This window comes from Echinops telfairi, unplaced genomic scaffold (assembly GCF_000313985.2).
Source record: "Echinops telfairi isolate 266 unplaced genomic scaffold, ASM31398v2 ScPeMD7_7424;HRSCAF=8462, whole genome shotgun sequence".
In the NCBI taxonomy this organism is placed as follows: Eukaryota; Metazoa; Chordata; class Mammalia; order Afrosoricida; family Tenrecidae; genus Echinops; species Echinops telfairi.
In genome coordinates this window covers 25,172,160-25,190,063 of record NW_022111324.1, presented here as the reverse complement: position 1 = coordinate 25,190,063, position 17,904 = coordinate 25,172,160, and the positions used below count along the sequence as shown (strand labels likewise).

The 17,904-nt window shown below is 49.4% G+C and overlaps 1 protein-coding gene across 1 annotated transcript in view; it reads left to right on the top strand.

The window, feature by feature from the left end:
• NMNAT2 (nicotinamide nucleotide adenylyltransferase 2) overlaps positions 1-17,563 on the top strand; it is a 199,658-nt gene extending 182,095 nt beyond the window's left edge. Inside the window, exons 10-12 of the mRNA XM_004706685.2 lie at positions 14,605-14,706; positions 14,825-14,892; positions 17,013-17,563. Of these exons, the coding sequence (XP_004706742.1) occupies positions 14,605-14,706; positions 14,825-14,892; positions 17,013-17,115 (273 nt within the window). The 3' untranslated portion in view covers positions 17,116-17,563. The remainder of the gene's footprint in view (positions 1-14,604; positions 14,707-14,824; positions 14,893-17,012) is intronic.
• The last annotated feature ends 341 nt before the right edge of the window (positions 17,564-17,904 follow it).

The window sequence follows — 17,904 nt, the reverse complement described above, 5'->3', positions numbered from 1 at the left end:
AGAGCCTCGTCTTTCCCTCTCAGACTGGCTGGTGGTTTCGAACTGCTGACCTCGAAGTTAGCAGCCCAACACACCACTACTATGCCACCAGGGCTCCAAGGTTATAAAAATGTTTTAATCATTTTATTGGGGGCTCACACAACTCTTATCACAATCCATACATGCATCCATTGTGTCAAGCACATTTGTACATTTGTTGCCATCATCATTCTCAAAACATTTGTTTTCTACTTGAGCCCTTGGTATCAGCTCCTCATTTTCTCCCCTCCCTCCCCGCTCCCCCATCCCCCCTCTCTCATGAGCCCTTGATAATTTTAAATTATTATTATTTTGTCATGTATTATACTGTCCGACATCTCCCTTCACTCATTTTTCTGTTGTCCATCCCCGAGGGAGGAGGTTATATGTAGATTCTTGTAATTAGTTTCCCCTTTCCACCCCACCCTCCCTTCACCCTCCCAGTATAAACTTTTTTGAATGATTTTTTTGTTGTGAATTAAGGGTGAGGGGCGGGGGTGTTGTTGTACATTTTAGACTATTAACTCTGCATCAACTCTTTAAACCATTCATCAGCCCCCACCCACCCACCCCTGGAGTCCATTGCAACTCCCCCCCTGATATTTCTTGGCCCACTTGTGGGTCTTTATTCCTCCTTTCACTCAAGCCAACACCTGACAACCCTCCTAGTCTGCTGCTTCCTCTTCTCCCCCTCGCCCTCCCTCCCGTGGGAGCCCCCAAGTCTGTTCCCGTTGGTGTGCGAGGCTCTGTTTGGTCTGTATCCCCGTATAGTAGCCGACCCACACTGCTTACTCCCCACCTCTGTTCAACCAATCGCTCTGTCCCTGCCTCAGCCCATGGCCAACCTGAGGGACTCTTGGGACTGCTGCCTCTGAGGGAGAGAGGCAAATAGATGAAGGGGCCGTCTCCTTACATAACTAATGTGAATCGCAGCCCACAACACGAAGTGTGCCAGACATCTCACGTTTAATGTACTTAAATCAAATGTAAAGTCCAATGCCATCCTTAACGTTTAGGCTCAGTTGTGACTGATCACCAGCACCTGAGAGGTGCTGGGCCTGGAAAGAGGCCAGGGCTCTGGCATCAGTGTGTTAGGGTCACCACGTCTGTGCTCCTTAAGGTGGCCTGGAGGCAGGGGTGCTGCCGCCCGCCGGGGCCCGGGGCTCTTGGACCAGAGTGGGCAGCCAGTGTGGTCCTCACCCCTGGCTCCCCACCAGCCCTCCTCCTCCTCTGAGGCCCTGCCCGAGGGGGTGTCCCAGAGAGAGCGGGCTGTGGGCTTCACAGACCTCCAGCCCGTCAGTGTAAGAGTCATGTGTGACCAAGAGGGGAAACCCAAGAGACCAGACCTCTGTCACCCCCTGTCCGCTTTAACTCATAGAAACCCTCCAGGCCAGAGTAGAACTGCTCCATAGGGTTTCCAAGGCGGCACCTCCTGACGGTCCCATCTTTCTCCCGTGGAGCCCGGGCTTCACCCACTGCACAACAAGGGCCCCCAGGGAGGGCCGGGAGAGGGAGAGAGAAGAAGAAGAAAGGAAAAGGCCTCCCCTCGTTCTCTTTCTCCTCTCTAGACAGCTATGTTGCTGACTTCCCACACCTCAGGGGCTGCCCACACCTCCCCCCGCCCCCCAGCCCTGCAAACGTCCTCAAAGGCACCGGTCCACTGTCCTGCTGGAAACAGGGCTCAGCGTGAGCAAGCAAAGGGATGCACGGAGCACAAACTATTAGATACTGGGTGATAGTCCCACCGACTTCATTGAGAGAAGGCTGGGTCGATCATGTCTGGAGATGGAAGGTGTTTCAAGACTGAGCCCTGCCCGTTCTGCTAGAAAGTTCTACCCTATGGGGGTTGCCCGGGAGCAACCTATTTTAGGGATTTCTATCCCCAACCGTGAGACTTCTAGGAATGAAGTATATGAAACAAACCTCCCCCTATTGGTCTCAGCTTTTAGTCCTTCATTCATTCGTTTATCCCTTTATCAGAAGACATTTCTCTTTACCCCCTGGTACCCCAAGTGACTCCTGTGGACGAAGCTCTCTGCGCCGAGCCCAGTGTCCCCAAGGCCCATCTTGGGGACAGCAGTGTGGTCAGGATTTTCCCAGGTCCTGGTTCCTCAGCCCAGTCTTCAGTGTGTCTTCCCCACTCAGAAACGAGGTCAGCGAGAGCCACTAGTCCAGGCTGGTCTAGGGAGAATTAAGAGCCCCACCACCAGTCTGCCATGAATGGGCCAGAGGACCTGTGCAGTGAGCATCCCTCTACCCCGGCTGGACGCAAGCGGAGCCCTCTGTGGCTTGGATTCCAGGCCTGAGTCCTTCCAAGCAGAAATCCAATTACACAGCTGAAGGGAAAGCCTCCCACCCCGCCAGCCACCATAAACACACCCCATGGCATTTCCCATTGGGCACAAAGGCCCATTAGCCCACGCAAATTCTAACCTCCTTTGACCAGTGGCGCCCCCAGCCCCTCCTTCCCCTTACATTCCATGGGGAAACTTCCATACATATTCATGGACGTTCCCTCTATTGGAGCACAAAGAGGTTGTTTGTATGGCCTGTCTGTTGGCCTTTTCATTCTTGATTCCTGAGGGAACCAAGATCCAAGCTCCCAGCCCAGCCTGGGAGATCAGCACCCAACCCCTAGACAGCCCCACCCCCTGATTCTTGGTGAGAAAACCCTCCTCTTCCATCCTTTCCTCCCCTGAACCTCAGCAGCAGTGCCCATGCTGGGCTTGGGGTGTGGGCCGCGAGCTGTGGCAAATCAAAGCCGAGGCTGCAGGGTCAACTGTGGACAGACAGACGGGTGAAGCAGAAAACATTTACGCTCTCTTCCCTTCCGGAAACAAAGCCCATGTCTGGGGATCTTGGGCTGCCAGATGCTTTTCCATCCTATTCAAGTGGAAGGTAATCTGGCCAATTAATTCTATTTCAAGGACCGTCTCCTTCCATCAGTCTCCCAGCAGATGCTTATGGAGGGCCAGGATGAACACAGCATGCCTCTACCGTGAGGCCCCTGACCTCATTTCCCCTATCATTTCTTTATGTAATGCAAAATAAAATACCTAAACGTTAGGAAGGATGCCTGAACCTAATAGGCACTCAATACCTGGTTGGCTGCTGCCCCTTCATTTTATTTTAAACCGTGGATTGAGTACTGCCGATACGCTGGGCACAGGAGCGCTGGTGGTGTCGTGGGTGAGATGCTGGATTGCTAACTAAAAGGTCAGCAGTCCGAAATGACCAGCCGCTCCTCGGGAGAAAAATGAGGCTTTCTACTCCTGAAAAGGTTTACCCCCTCAGAAATTCTCCGCGGCAGGTCTACCCTGTCCTGTGGGCCACGATGAGGCCAAGTCTACCCAATGACGGTGAGTTTGGTTTGGGTCCGTTTGAGTGACCTCCACCACGGTATCAGAGACTGTTCTGTGGTGGCCCGTAGGATGTTCATTAGATAATTGTTGTAGCTCCAGGCCTCTCTTCCTCGTCTGTCTCAATCTGGAAGTTCCTTTGAAATTGTCTACCATGAGTGATTATGCTATACTTTGAAATACTCATGACTTGATGGCATAGCTTTCAGCATTATAGCAACGCACAGCCACCACAGCAAGACAGACAGACAGATGGGTGGTGCTCTAGCCAGGCAGGAGGTGGTAAAAGATTTAGTGGTGGGAACAAGACCTTTTGGAGAAATGGTTCCACCTGGCTGAAATAGGCAAAAATCATTATGTTTAATGATTCAGTGAATTAGCTGCTCTCAAAGGGAGCTGCATTTTAAATGAGCATGAGCCAATATTGACCCCAAAGGGATGAATCCCTAAGGGTGGACCATTAGGTACCAAGGCAGGGGAAAAAAGAGAGAGAGAGGGGCCACTGAGGGATTTAATTACATTAATTAATTTATTTTAAAAATGTATTATTTTGTTTAGTTTCTTTATTTTTGAACATCTCAAAGGACAGCATGCCTCTGGCTGGCTCTAGTTGGTGCTACCCAACCTTTTTCCAACCAACCAGCTGTATCCACCAGCTCTGGGAAAGCAACCAAGGAAAATAAGCAGAGGAAGAGTCCGCAGCACCCGCCACCACACATGCAATCCCAGGGCCCCAGGACAAACATTCGGTCATTCGGGCCCAGATGGTTTTTATTAGATAGTCCAGCTCCAGCCAGAAAGGCTGATGGAAGCCTCCACCCCGGGGGATTAGGCCCCTGTACTGATAAGACCAGTGCCCAGTTGACAGGCTCAGGGAAGGAGGCTCAGCTCCTGCCTCGGGGGATTCTGGTTCTCGTGTGAAAGGCGCCCTGGTGTTTGGTTTTCAGACTTTGATTTGGGTCTGGAATTCCCCGCCTTCCCTCCCCACCACCCACCACCCCCAAGTGACCAATGGGACTAGGATCGAGGATGGCTTCCTCTGGGAAGCCCCTTCGCAGCACCCTTCCAGGGCCGTCCAGGAAACGCATGCCCACCTTCCTGGCCATGACCACGCTGGCCTCTGCCCCCCTTCATTCCGTGGGACCCCGGGGTCAGGACGAGGGCTGCGCACGCTCCTCTGAAATGAATGGAGCCCGTACACGCCAGCACGCTCCGGCCCGGAAGGCTACAAAGCAGTATCCTGCAGGGGGAGACATAGAGTACGAAATGAGGACGTAGCCTGCCCTGATCCTCGACAGGGAAAAAATTAGATATATTTTATTATATTTTATTTTTATGTATTTATTTATTAAATTATTTTATTGGGGGCTCGTACAACTCTTATCACAATCCAGACATCCATTCATTGTGTCAAGCACATTTGTACATTTGTTACCATCATAATTTTCAAAACATTTTCTTCCGGCTTGAGCCCTTGGTCTCAGCTCCTCATTTTTCCCCTCCCTCCCTCCCTCACAAATCGATAAGATATATTTTCAACTCAAAATATTTTTCCAATCAATGAATTTTCAAATCACTGAAAGGTGAGTCTTAAAAATAGATCTAGAAACAGCATGAGGTGGAAAGAGCCTTCAAGTTAGAGCAGACCCACCCAAACCCATTGCCACCTGCCAAGTCTAACTCGTAGCAGCTCCGTAGGGCAGAGTGGAACTGCCAACAGGTTTCTTTGTGATGCAAACAGATAGCCTCATCTTTCTCCCATAGAGCAGCTGGTGGGTTTGATCCACTGCATTTTGGTCAACAACTGAACATTTTAACTACTGTACTACCAGAATGGGGTACATATTCACTTTCTACCTATACCACATGGGCAAGTTATTAAATTGCATTGCATCTCAGTTTCCTCATCTATAAACTGAGAACTGAGACCCCACGTCTCCTAAGATAGCTGCTGAAGGATGGAATCTGCTAGCAGATACAGCTCCTAGTACCACGCCTGACGCAAAGTGGATTCCTGAGTGCCTGCTCCTTCCTTCCTCACGGACTGCCCGTGTCCATCCCGGACTGTCTTCACTGGGGCTCTACTAGGGCGGGATTCTGAACCCTGATCTCGGAATGACCCAACTGAGGAGCTGAGCTGAGAGATTTTCTAGGGCCAGGCAATGAAAACCAAATCCAATTGCTAGTTAAATAAAGCCCTCTGCCTAATGTATTCTCTGATTGTTGAGTGCCCTTGAGCCCCTTCCAACTGTAATGGCTTTTTATTGCCATTCGAATGAAATGCCAGCAGTATCCCCACCCTGTCCTGTTGCTACTGCTCTGTCTTCTCGCCCCTCATAGGATTTGCAGGAGCTGTCGGGTCTCTGCTGCCATTATGGCTTCAGCATAAAAGCCATTTTGCTTTGTATTCCGCTTCTGATTTATATATTTGTTTGTTGATAAGCTCTCCCCACTAGAAGGTTAAGTTTTGTCAGTACAGGAAATGTCCTACATGAATTCTAAATAGGTGTCTGAGTCCCCATCTTTGAAAGCAAAATGCTGCTTCAGACATTTCGGATACTTCAGTTGAAAATCCTGAAGATGTTTGAACATATTCTGACACAGAGCAAGTATCTCACTGCCATCGAGTTGATGCCAACTCACAGTGCCCACAGTGGGTTCCCCAGACTTCCCAGGTGCAGACAGGCTCCTCTTTCTCCCTGGTGGCGGTGAAGCACTGACCTTGCGTTTAGCAGTGCAAATGTACCCAATATAAGTTGGAAAAATGTGTAGGCTTGGTGCAATTGCATACAAAAGACGGTGTTGACTGGGGCAACTTCCATGTTGAATCCCTTTCTTGTCTGATTGGTCAGCATCAGCAGGTACACCACATACACTCAGTAACTGTAAAACTAAATTAATAAAAGAATGAACAGGCACCTTGAACAACACTGGAGAAGTTCAATCCATTCGATAGTTAGCCTCCACCTGGAAATGTGACCGAAACGTTTACCAGTTACCCATAAGACTTCAGCTACCACCAGTCATCAACTACCCAATAACAAATTCTGCTTCTCCTTCCTAACATGAGATTCAATGGAAAATAAGCAACCCTATGATGTATGAGCTCACCAGACAGTGAGCTCTCCAAGGGATGGAGCCCGATCTCTCTTGCTCATCCCCTAAGAAAGTGCCTGGCTGAGACCACCCCCCACCCCCTTCCCCCCATAACCTTCTGAAACCTGGCAGGGCAGACCTGAAAATTCAGCCTCCCGAGAGGGGATGATAGTAACCCCACATTCCTTCCCAGAGGTCTGCCGAATGGCACTGGAGTATCCTCTCCCCCAAAGCCAAGTTACTTCCCACCCCAACAAGTCTCAAATCCTTCCTTCAGATTCCCCACTTTAGGGAAGCAGATTCCACCCCTCTAACTTCCTCTTCCCATTCCCACCCATACACCCCCTGGAGAGCCTTTGACAAGGGATGAAAAGGTCTGATCAAAGCCCTGCCTGTGAGCGGAAGTTGAAGCAGGATGAATGTCAGAGACCTCCACCTCTGAGACACAATACAGCCCAGCGGCGCTGAACTCCGAGGACTGCAGATTGCTGCTGGGGGAGAAGCATGAACATGCCCAATTCTGCCCCGCGGTCTGGCACGTGAGCTCCTGTTGACTACCACTAAGAGAGGGCCTTGCTAATCAAGGGAGTCCTATTGCATTGGCCACACCAGGGGTCCTCAAACTTTTTAAACAGGGGGCCAGTTCACTGTCCCTCAGACCATTGAAGGGCCAGACTATAGTTTAAAAAAAAAACTATGAACAAATTCCTATGCACACTGGACGAGTCAGCTGCTAAGCAGGACAGGCAGCGGCAGCAAAAACACCTGGCGGGCCAGATAAATGTCCTAGTTTGAGGACCCCTGGGCCAGACACTCGCACCCACCCCACTACCCCCTCGCCAAGGACAGGCCTACAGAGCCTGGACCTCTAGTGCAAGAGGACCCAGATGGCATGCAGGGTTAAGCACTTGCCTGCTAGCTGAAAGACTGGTAGTTCAAATTCATGCCAGGTTCGCTTCAGAAGACAGGCTGGGGCATCTACTTCTAAAAGGCCACAATTTTAAGAATTCTATGGAGAAGTTCTCTGTACATATGGGGTCACCAGGAGCCAGAATTCATGCAAAACTGGGACTGTGCAGTGGAGGAGGCCCGGGCCCTCTCCTCGCATGACCTGTGTGCAGAGAGGGCCCAAGCAGCCCTCGGTTTCCTGCCATCAGATGTCTTCCCTGGCCACCCCTGCCCCAGGCGCACCTGTGAGGACCCCATTCTGCTATAGTCCCCAGAGGTGCTTGCTGGCTCAGCCCACGCCAGGCCAGTGTTAGCAGCTTAGCCATCTGCCTGTGTTTTAAAGCAGTCCATTCCCACACCTGGATGCCTGTCAGAAGCAGCAAGGAAGCCTTCTTTCAGTGAGAGGCTCCAGGCCTGCCCAGATAAGCTTCACCAAAGTCTCTCGGTGAGGGCTGTATTTGAAGCTCTCCAAGGAGATGCTTCTGATCGGTCAGGTCAGACCTGGGAACACACAACAGTGAGGGCATCCCCACCTGTCAGGAACCTGAAAGTCTAGAGAGTCACTTCCTAGGCTCTCTCAGAGCTCCCAATGATAGCATCCTTTGACATCTAGAGACTCACCGAAACCAAACTGGCTGCCTTTGAGTCGATTCCAATTCACCACAGCGAGGGTTTCTCAGTCCAGAGAAGACTCCAAGCACTCAGTGGCATCCAGTGAGTATGTATGGCGCGCCAGGGCCTTTCCATCGGGGCACAGCAGTGAACTGTACACACAGATGCACAGAGATCCACTTTGATTAGAGCCTTGGTGGCACAATGGTTATGCAGTCAGCTGCTAACTGTAAGGTTGGTGCTTCAAACCCACCAGCTGCCCTGCTCTGGGGGGAAAGGTGGAGAAAGATCTATCAGTTGGCATCCATAAATGTTACAGCCTTGTAAGCAGCTTCAGGAACAGATCTACTCTGTGCCCTATGGTCACTGTGAGTCAGAATCCACAATGGGTGAGAGGTATTGGGGGAAGGAGGCTGGAAGATACTACCAGTGTTGCGTCCATTTGGTGAAGTAATTCGGTCAGTATTTCATCAGTTCCTGGCTACTTGTTTTATGCTCAGGTTTTCAGTTCAGCTTGGACTTCTTCCTTCAATACCATTGGTTCTTGCTCCTATGCTACCTCCTGAAATGATGAATTCCTTATGGCGCAATGATTCTATGTGTTCCTGCAATCTTCTTCTAATACTTCCTCCGTCCAATATTGCAACTAGAGGCTCGAATGTTTTCTTCAGTTTTTCAATGTGTTGGCCAAAGTCAACTGCGTATTTCATTATAACACTTCACTTTGCCTTCTGGAGCTGCCCTTTGAAATCTCTGTTCAGTTCTTGTCATCCTTTCTTCCATTTGCTTTAGCTATACTACATTTAAGAGCAAGTTTCAGGGTCTCTTCTGATATTCACCTTGGTCTCCCCACCCACCTTTAAAAAAATTAACACTTTATTGTGAACTGAGTGAAAATATGCAGAGTAAATCAGTTTCGCACTCAACCATTCATACACATGTTGTTCCATAACATTGGCTGCACTATCAACAATACAATATCACTTCTTCCCCTTCTCCCTCTGTTTCTAATGCATATTTTTCCTTCTTTCCTAACTTTTTCTTCCTTCTGAACTTAGTCCTTGGGCAAGTGCTACCCTTTGCTCTCAAATCCTAAGGCATGTGTGCCACCCTAGTGTGATTAGTCAATCTTATTTCACTCACTGCCAGCCAGTAGATTCCAACGCATAGTAACTCTGTAGAACAGAATACAACTGTCCTGTTTCCACGACTGTCAATCTTCACAGGAGCTGAAAGTCTCATCTTTCCCCCTAGAAGGAACTGGTGGGTTCATGCCATTGACCTTGCAGTTAGCAGTCGAATGTGTTAACCCACTATGCTACCCAGACACGTGTGTGTGTGTGTGTGTGTGTGTGTGTGTGTGTATTGCCGTATGGACCTCTTTATTGTTTGGCTGAACATTGAACCATGGGGGTGAATTCATTTCCAGGCCTGAAAGGTCACAAAGGGCTATGTTCTGGGGGATTCCACCAGACTCGGTCTGACCCGTAAGCCTGGTCTCTTTCATGACTTTGAGTTTTGTTCCACATTTTCTTCCACTCTATACAGGAACGTCCACTGTGTTCCCTTTCAGAGCAGTTTGTAGTGGTAGCCGGGCACCATCTAGTTCTTCTGGTCTCAGGTGGTGGAAGCTGAGGTTTGCAGTGCTCATTAGTCCTGTGGACTAATTGTTTCCATGCTTCCTGAATCATCATCAGTCTTCTTTCCTCTGAACACAGAGACCAATAGTAGCACCTTACATGGCCATTCACAAGCCCTTTAGACCTGAGTTGTTACTCAATGAAACAGAATGAAGAACGTTGTCTTTTTAAACTCCATTATGTGGTTAACCTTCATGTCCCCTGAGATGTGTATCCCTAACCTCCAAGCTCTGTGACGCATTCTCTCCAGGTCTTTGATTATGGCTAGACAGTTTGCATGCCTTCCCCTCTGTTTGTTCTATTAGAAACCTGGGTATGTTTACAGCACATACAAATAGGTTTGTAGAAATATCATCTACCAAACCTATATATGGTTGTGTGCGGTTTTTCCCCCGCCTACTCATACTTGTTCATCTTGTCTGTCTATGTATCCACTTGTGAATGATTGTGTGTTATTTCTGGTAATGCAAAACTGTGTATGTAATGGTATTTATCTTTGTGGATCGTACCTCTCTGGGTCTCCCTCTTCTTTAGGGATAGTGTATTGGGGAGGTTGGGGGGAAATGGGGAGCTAATAATAATGAGCACAGGGAAGAAGAATATGTTCTAAAATTGATTGTGGTGATGATTGCACCATTCTTCTTAATATTATTGAACGATTAAATTGTCTGATATTTTAATTATATGCCAATAAAATTTTTTTAAGTTACAGTCTCAGAAACCCACAGGTGCAGTTCTACACTGTCCATGGCTGTGAATCAGAATTGACTCGATGGCAGTGAATTTGGATTTGCTTTGACAGTCATGCCGTGAAGCTGATCTGCTGTGGGATGTGAGCGGAAGAGGGAAATCCCAAAGCATTTGGCTCTAGGCACCACCCAAGTAGAGTTTCCATTTACTGAAGTGGAAAGAGCTGCAGGAGAATTGGGTTTTGGGTTTTGTTTGTTTTTATTAGCGGACTCAGGACTCCATTTTGAACCTGTCGTGTTTGAGATGCCCCATCCAAGGAGGGGCGTCAAGAAAGCAGCTGGGCATACCAGTGTGAACATTAGCAGGGATGTCCATGCCTGAGATGTGATGTGGGGCTCCCTGCAAGGGTTGGGTACAATCATAAAGGTGTGAGTGTAGATCGAAAAGAAAGGCGTGCCCAGGGCTGAGTCTTGGAGCACGCCGATACTTCGAGTTCACAGAGATGAGTGGAAAGCAAAACCAAGTCACCAGAGGGGTCCGAGGACCGTCCGGAAGAGCCCAGCACAGATGGGGATGAAGGTGGCAGTGGGAAGGGCAGCTGAGCCGTGGAGAGCGATGGGTAGACCAACACACACGTACTCAGAACCACACCCAGGCCCTAGTGTCTGTGCCCAGGGCAAAGCACATCAGCAGGCTCTGGCCTGAGCCCCACAGGGGTGTTGCCTGCAGGAAGCTGAAGCTGGGGTCTCATCCTGTGGCCCTGTGGCCCTCACCTCCCTGTGATTCTCCAGGGGCAACACTGTCACTTGTGTATGGAAGAGAAAAACATCTTCCCTTCTGCTTGCCCCCGCCCAAACAGCCTGGCACTGTGATTGCTTGGCTGCTCGGATCATTATTCCCGAGTGGAAAGAGCAGCTTTCCCACAGGAAGCTCTCCCACAGGCCACGCTGCCATTCCGAGCCTCGATTTCCACGCTGCACACGTTGCATGCCCCATCTTTCCATGCATCATGTGACACCTCCATCAAGTTCTTAACAGAATGCAAATCCTGCTTCATAGGATCGATGTCAGATATATCAAAACATCTGCATGGCCACACAGCTTAGGAATCTCCCCACAGACCAGCCTGGAAATATCCCCTCTTCCCTTCCCCACTCCTTTTCTGCCTCTCTCTCTGCCCTACCCAGTGCCCTGGTGTTTGAATTCAGAACATATGGCACCGAGTCTCATGCTTGATTATCTAGCAGAATCACCTGGGAGGTTAAAACAAACAAGACAGTACGGATGCCTCAATCCCATTCCCAGATTCTGGTTTAATTGGCCTTAGTTGGGTTTCAGTTGGGCTCTGGGATTTTTGAAAGCTCAGGTGCTTCTAATGTGCAGCCCAGTTTGACAACCAGTACCTTAGATTCTTTTTGAATGTCCGTGTTAGGCTGGGTTGTCTAGAGGTACGAAACCAGTGACACTCATATATGTGTAAGAAAGAACTTTATAGCAAGGAATAATTTTATATCCAGAAGGCATCGTAGCCCAGTCCAACAGAAGTCCACGGGTCCATTGCTAGCCAGATCCCTCTTCAGACTCACATAGCTGCAGGCTGATGATGCAGAATGGTGAAGCAGGATGCAAGAAGATCACAGGCTGGTGGGTGCAGGGTCTTGTGGATCCAAAGTTGTTGGCAAGATCGCAGGGCAACAGCTCCCAGGGTCAGGCAGTCCACATGGGGCTGCCCCTGGAGACAGACACAAAGTCCCAGTGAGCAGGGTGGGGAAGGGGGCAAAGAGAGCGGAGTGGTCCCGAGTGTCTCTCTTACAAAAAGGCCACCCCTCTGAATAGGCATTGTCAGGCTGTTACCTGATTGACAGTTTGGACTCCACACAAATTGAAGTGGACATAAAATCTAACAGTCACACTGGTGAACCCAGAACTTGGTTCACCCCCAAGACTCTACTGAGGTTTTGCATTTGCACCCCAGATACATGGGGTCATAATCTGCATTGAGCACTTCTCCAGTAGGCGTTTGGATTGGGACGAACCACTTACAAGCTCTGGGTGAACCCCATAGGAGAATCATGGATAAAGTCTTGGTCCCTTGCTCCCTAACTAGGTTTTCTTTAACGAGCTACACTGCTAAGAAGTAACCTGCCTCCTCCCCTCCTTGCCTCACCGGGGATCCATAATTGGCAAAACCTACATAGGCCTAGGCAAGCTCCAAGCTGTAGTCAATGTCGCAGCTCCCAGGCCCTTTGAAAATCAAAGTTGGCACACATTTTCCAGAAAGCAACTTGGAAATATGTCTCAAGAACTTGAAATATGGCCAGTTCACAGCCTTTGATCCGCCTATCCTAAGGAAATCATCAGAGACGTGGTAAAAGATTTGTGTGTAGGGATCATCATCAACTTTTTACTTATAATCACAAAAAAATCAGAAGTCACTGTACGAGATCTACAGTGTAGGCCTGGGGTCCTGAATCACGGTTTCTTGTGGAGCAGTAAAACAATGAGGTTTGCGCAGATGGCTAAACACTATGTTTGGATCTCTTTAAAAGGTTTGAGAAAATGTTCACACTGTGGTGGTAAGTGGACAAAAACAAGGCAGGGGAAGTAACTCGCTTTTCAGTTTCATCTCACTGTAGGCACATGCACCTGTTTGCATGCAGGAAAACCCTGGGCAGAAGTTCAATAAAATGCTAACATTTGGACTGTGATGGATTTCTGTCCCCACCCCGCCTCCCTGAATGTTCCAAACTTGTATTCTATTTCTGTCTTCAGAAAATGGGGATTTTTTTTTTTTAATCGGAAAAGAAAGGTTCATTTCTCACTCTGGCAGCCAGCTCCTGTTGAAGGGTGACCTCAGGAGTCCCCTTCAGGAGTAGCAGCAGCCCTGTCCCTGGTGGGCACAAAGCAGTGCATTCCAAACACTCCCCGTTTGCCTTTGCTCTTGAGTCTCACAGCAGCTTTGACCCAGGGAAGCAGAGGGTGCATTTCAGCCCTTTGCATGAGAGGGCTGAGCTATGCTTGCTGGAGAGCAGGATCTGTGTCTCCCAGGTAAGGCACACGTGTCCTTCGTGTTTTCCTGCAGCGTTAGGAACCCACCGGGAGCCTCGGAAATTGGAGAAAACCTGCCCAGAGACATGAAAGGACACGTATTCACCCAGTGTTTCTTGCCATGAGCTGCTGTCAAGTCAGTCCCAAATTACATGGCTCCCATACCCAGCAGAGGCTGAGCTCAGCCTCATGTGATTGATGGGGTCTCCACGGGCTGATGGGGGAAGTAATTACCTGTGTGAGGCTGGGTTGTCTAGAGAAACAGAACCAGTGACTCTCATCGATGTGTATGAAAGAACTTACATCAAGAGTAATTTTTTAATAGATCATTTTATTGGGGGAATCTTATAGCTCTTATAACAATGCGTAATTTTATATCAAGAAGGTATACTAGCTTGGTCCAACTTAAGTCCACGGGTCCGATGCTAGCCAGAGGGAGCCCTCTCAGGCTCACATAGCTGCCAGCTGACAATACAGAATGGTGACGCTGGAAGCAGGGTGATCCCAGGCTGGTCGATGAGAACATGGCAGGGCACCAACAGCTGGGAGGGTGGCTCCCAGGGTCAGCCGCCCACATGGGGCCACCCCTGGAGGCAGTTGAGTCCCAGCAAGGATGAAAACAAAGGCTAAAAGAGGGAAAGAAAATTCCTCACCATCTTCCTTATGGAAAAGATCAGACCCCCAAGGAAACATCATCAGGTGGATAGGTTGGACGCCACCCCTACCCATTCACCCAAGGTCAAGTTGGCATAAAATCATCCACATTTCCAAACTCTTGCTTCCTGGTCAACTGATCTGTGTCATTGCAACACCCCCGACTCCAATTACAGACAAATGGCGACTGGGCTTGAGGTTCATGGGTGGGAACTCAAACCTGGCTATCCTAAATGGAAAGCCAAACTCCCGGGAAACCACCACTGCCTCTCATTCACTCTAGAAGTATTTTTATCAAGAATCTTCTTGTGTGCCAGGTAAAGTCTCCACTCATTCAAGCAACCCTGAAGTCAGGGTTGGTACGTGAAGGAGCTAACTGATGGAATTGACTGGAGAAGCCAAGTTTGGAACTAAACTTGAATTTTCCCTGGGCAATAGTTCAGCCTTGTGAAGTAGCCAATTGACAGGGGTTTGGGATCAGAGTCTTACTAAAGGTCTCTCTCTCTTTCCATCTCTACTGTCCTACCCCTCTTTTTCAGATGGAGGTGATTGTTGGGGACTTTGGGATCGTGGTGGTGCCCCGAGAAGCAGCTGACACAGACCAAATCATGAACCATTCCTCAATCCTCCGCAAATACAAAGTGAGTCCCGCCATCTCTCTGCTGAGCGAACTCTGAGAAGCCTGGGAGGCTGAGGCGGGTGGGAGCAAAGGAGCTCAGTGTGAGTGGCTGACCGTCACCCTCTCTGCTCTGTCTCCAGAACAACATCATGGTGGTGAAGGATGACATCAACCATCCCATGTCTGTTGTCAGTTCAACCAAGAGCAGGTGCGTTTGACAAATGGCCAGAGAGCTCTTGGCCAAGCAGGCTTGCAAATTTCCACCTAACTCTGCTAAATCCGGGCCCGCCCTGGGACTCAGGCCACTGCCTGCCACTCCTGTATTCCATGTCTTGTTTGGACCCAGACGCTTGTCCCCAGTCATGGATTCTTAAAAGGGAAAAGCCCTCTACCTAGTCTGAGCTGGTTTAAGGGGAGAGAAGATGATTTAGTTTGAGGCGCTTATGAAATACTACGTTTGTAAGGTGTGGGCTAAGAAGTCATGATAAAAGTACTCCAATATCCAGAATTTTTTTTAAAGTCCTTTTTTCTTCTCTCAACTTGACAATAGCTGGTTTAGGTTTTGACTTTTTTTTTCCTTCATGGAATAATCAAATGCATTAATGAGCATCTTTAACATGGAGGTCCTATCTCTGGGTCTGCAGCGGCTGGTACGACTTGTTCTCAGCCAGAGGGAAAGACAAGGTTTGAAAGAAAATAAGGTGAAGTGTCCCGATTCAGTTCCCTTGGCATCCCACTGTCTCAGGCTTGGCCTCAGTTGTCTGGCCACAGCCAGCTGAATTCACTGGAGGCTGGGGAATAGGCTTTAGAGTTAGGAGACCAGGTTCCCAGGTAAGACACAGAAGGTTCTACCACTACGTGGGAGAAGGAGGGAGTGGATATTAGGGGTCAGTTAACAGTCTCCGCCACAAACCCTAAGTGGAAACATCCAGTAGAAGGGGGAGATGGATGGAATACAGAGATATGAAAGCATGAAGTGGAGAGCTGGGAGCCTGTAAGTGTAAGTTAAGAGGGCAGTTGTGGATGAGCTCAAAGGAGAGTCATTTAAAAGAGGTCTATGGGGAACACCACCATTTAAAAGAAGGTTAAAAAGCAGTCAAAATCCACCAACCTTGGTGGCTCAGAAATCATAGAAGTGAGTGTGAATATGAAGAGCAGTATCATCTATGACAAATATTTAAACAAACAAAAAAATCAGGTCCAGGACTCATGCGCTCCTTGGACTCTATCCCTGGAAGGAGGATGTGAATGAATTTGCAAGAGGAGCATCACGTGGGAGGGAGGGCAGAAGCCCAATGACAGTGCATGGAGACAGGAATGCTGCCCACCAGAGTCACTGTGAAAAACCTGACCCAAAGAGAAAGTCTTGTGCTCTGCTGAGACCCACGGAACTGAGATTTCTGGGGCAGGTGGCCGGAGATCTGCTGCCTGGGTGATGCAGATGAAGCTGTGATCGCTGTGTGGAAGCACATGTGCCTTTTCAAGAAGCTTTACTGTGACCAGCAGGCACTTAGGGACCTCGCCCACACAGTTCAGACAGTGTATCCATGGCAGAGACAGTGAGGCAGCCTCCCAGAATCTCACGAGACAGGGCTCAGATGCTGCTAGAATATGAACATCTTGAAGAGTGTATGAATTTTGAAATTCATTCCGTAGGCCTACCATCCCCAGGATCTTCACATGAGGAGACAAGAGGAAGCAGCCAGGCCAAGACTGGAACAAAATGTCACAGGAGCCAAAATGGGTCGCTGGAGGCCCGTCGCACCTCTCTGTGCCTCTCTGAGACCCTAGAGCTCCCCGCTGATGATGACATTTAAATGTCCTGGTGACATTTCTTCCTGTAGGAAGGAAAAGAAGTGGACAGTTAGATTTCCATGCAGTGACCGTCACGGGAGGAAGCCAGCAAAAGGAAAGGGGAGTCGTGAACTTCCTACTAACGTGACTATGGTGTGCTTGGCACTCCTCTCAGGGCTTTGGATAATGACTCGTTTAGTCCTGCAGCTCATGGGATGAGGTAGCCACCAATACCCTCCTGTTACAGAGGAGAAAACTGAGAGAAGGGAGATCAGAGGGACTAACACATAACCTGTCCCTGGGTCCTCTGAGCGATGATGAGATGGTGTCATTAGGATAGGGAGGGCATTGTGGGGACGAAAGAGCTGCCCTAGAATGGTGCTGTCTACTCAACCTAAGGAAAGACTGGTAAATGGGGTTCTGGGGAGACCCCTAGCAGCCCACTAGTTGTTTCTCTTTCTTCCTGGAAGAGTCTGAGCAGGTGTGTCCTGATTTACGAGGTGCCCAACTGATGGATCGTTTCTTTTTGTCCAGGCTGGCCCTGCAGCATGGGGATGGTCATGTTGTGGATTACCTGTCTCAGCCCGTCATCGACTACATCCTCAAGAGCCAGCTGTACATCAGCACCTCTGGCTAGCAGCTGCCGAACCCTCCGCCCCACTCTCCCCACGCCCTTCAGTCTGTCAGCCTGTTTCTCTCCTGCCTCTCTGTTTCTCCAACTCTTCATCCTGACTCTTCTCCCCACTTGCTGACTTACCCTCCACAGTGTGGGGGGCCTGCAGAGAACCGCGGCATACTCGAGCCCACAGTCATCTTTGGACAAACTTTCCTCTAGTCTCTGGGTTCCGGTGGGTGAGGGAATACAGGTGGGGGGGCCTTGGGGAAAGTACAGTCCTTGGAGATGTACCGGTGTCCGTCTCCCAGCATGCTCTAGAGAGGCGGCTCTGGTGCCCATCCTCCCAGCATGCTCTGGGGAGGCGGCTCAGGCACTCGCCTTCCCAGCATGCCCTTTACCACAAAGGGCTATTTTTCTTTTTCTTTCCCCCCCACTCCTAGACCTTAGATGAAATCCGTGTCCATGGTTCTTTATGTTGTAGTCTTGATGCGTTTCTGTGATATGACTTCCTCTTTGATGGGCTATCAGAGCCAGCCTCAGCACTCAGTAACTACATGAGGGTCGCACCCAATAAGGAGGGCCCAGACACCTCTGCTCTCCCGGTGTGTACACACACAGACACACACACACAGAGCCTTTGACCAAAAGGATCTGAAGCCTGGGAGATAAGTGTGGGAACAATAAGGCTTCACAGACGATTTTGAGTTCATTTCCTACATTGCAGAAGACCACTGTCCAGGGGCTCTGGACCTGCGCTCACACAAAGCCACTCCGTCCTCATTCTTCAGCCCTGCCCTGGGGCCGTGTGCC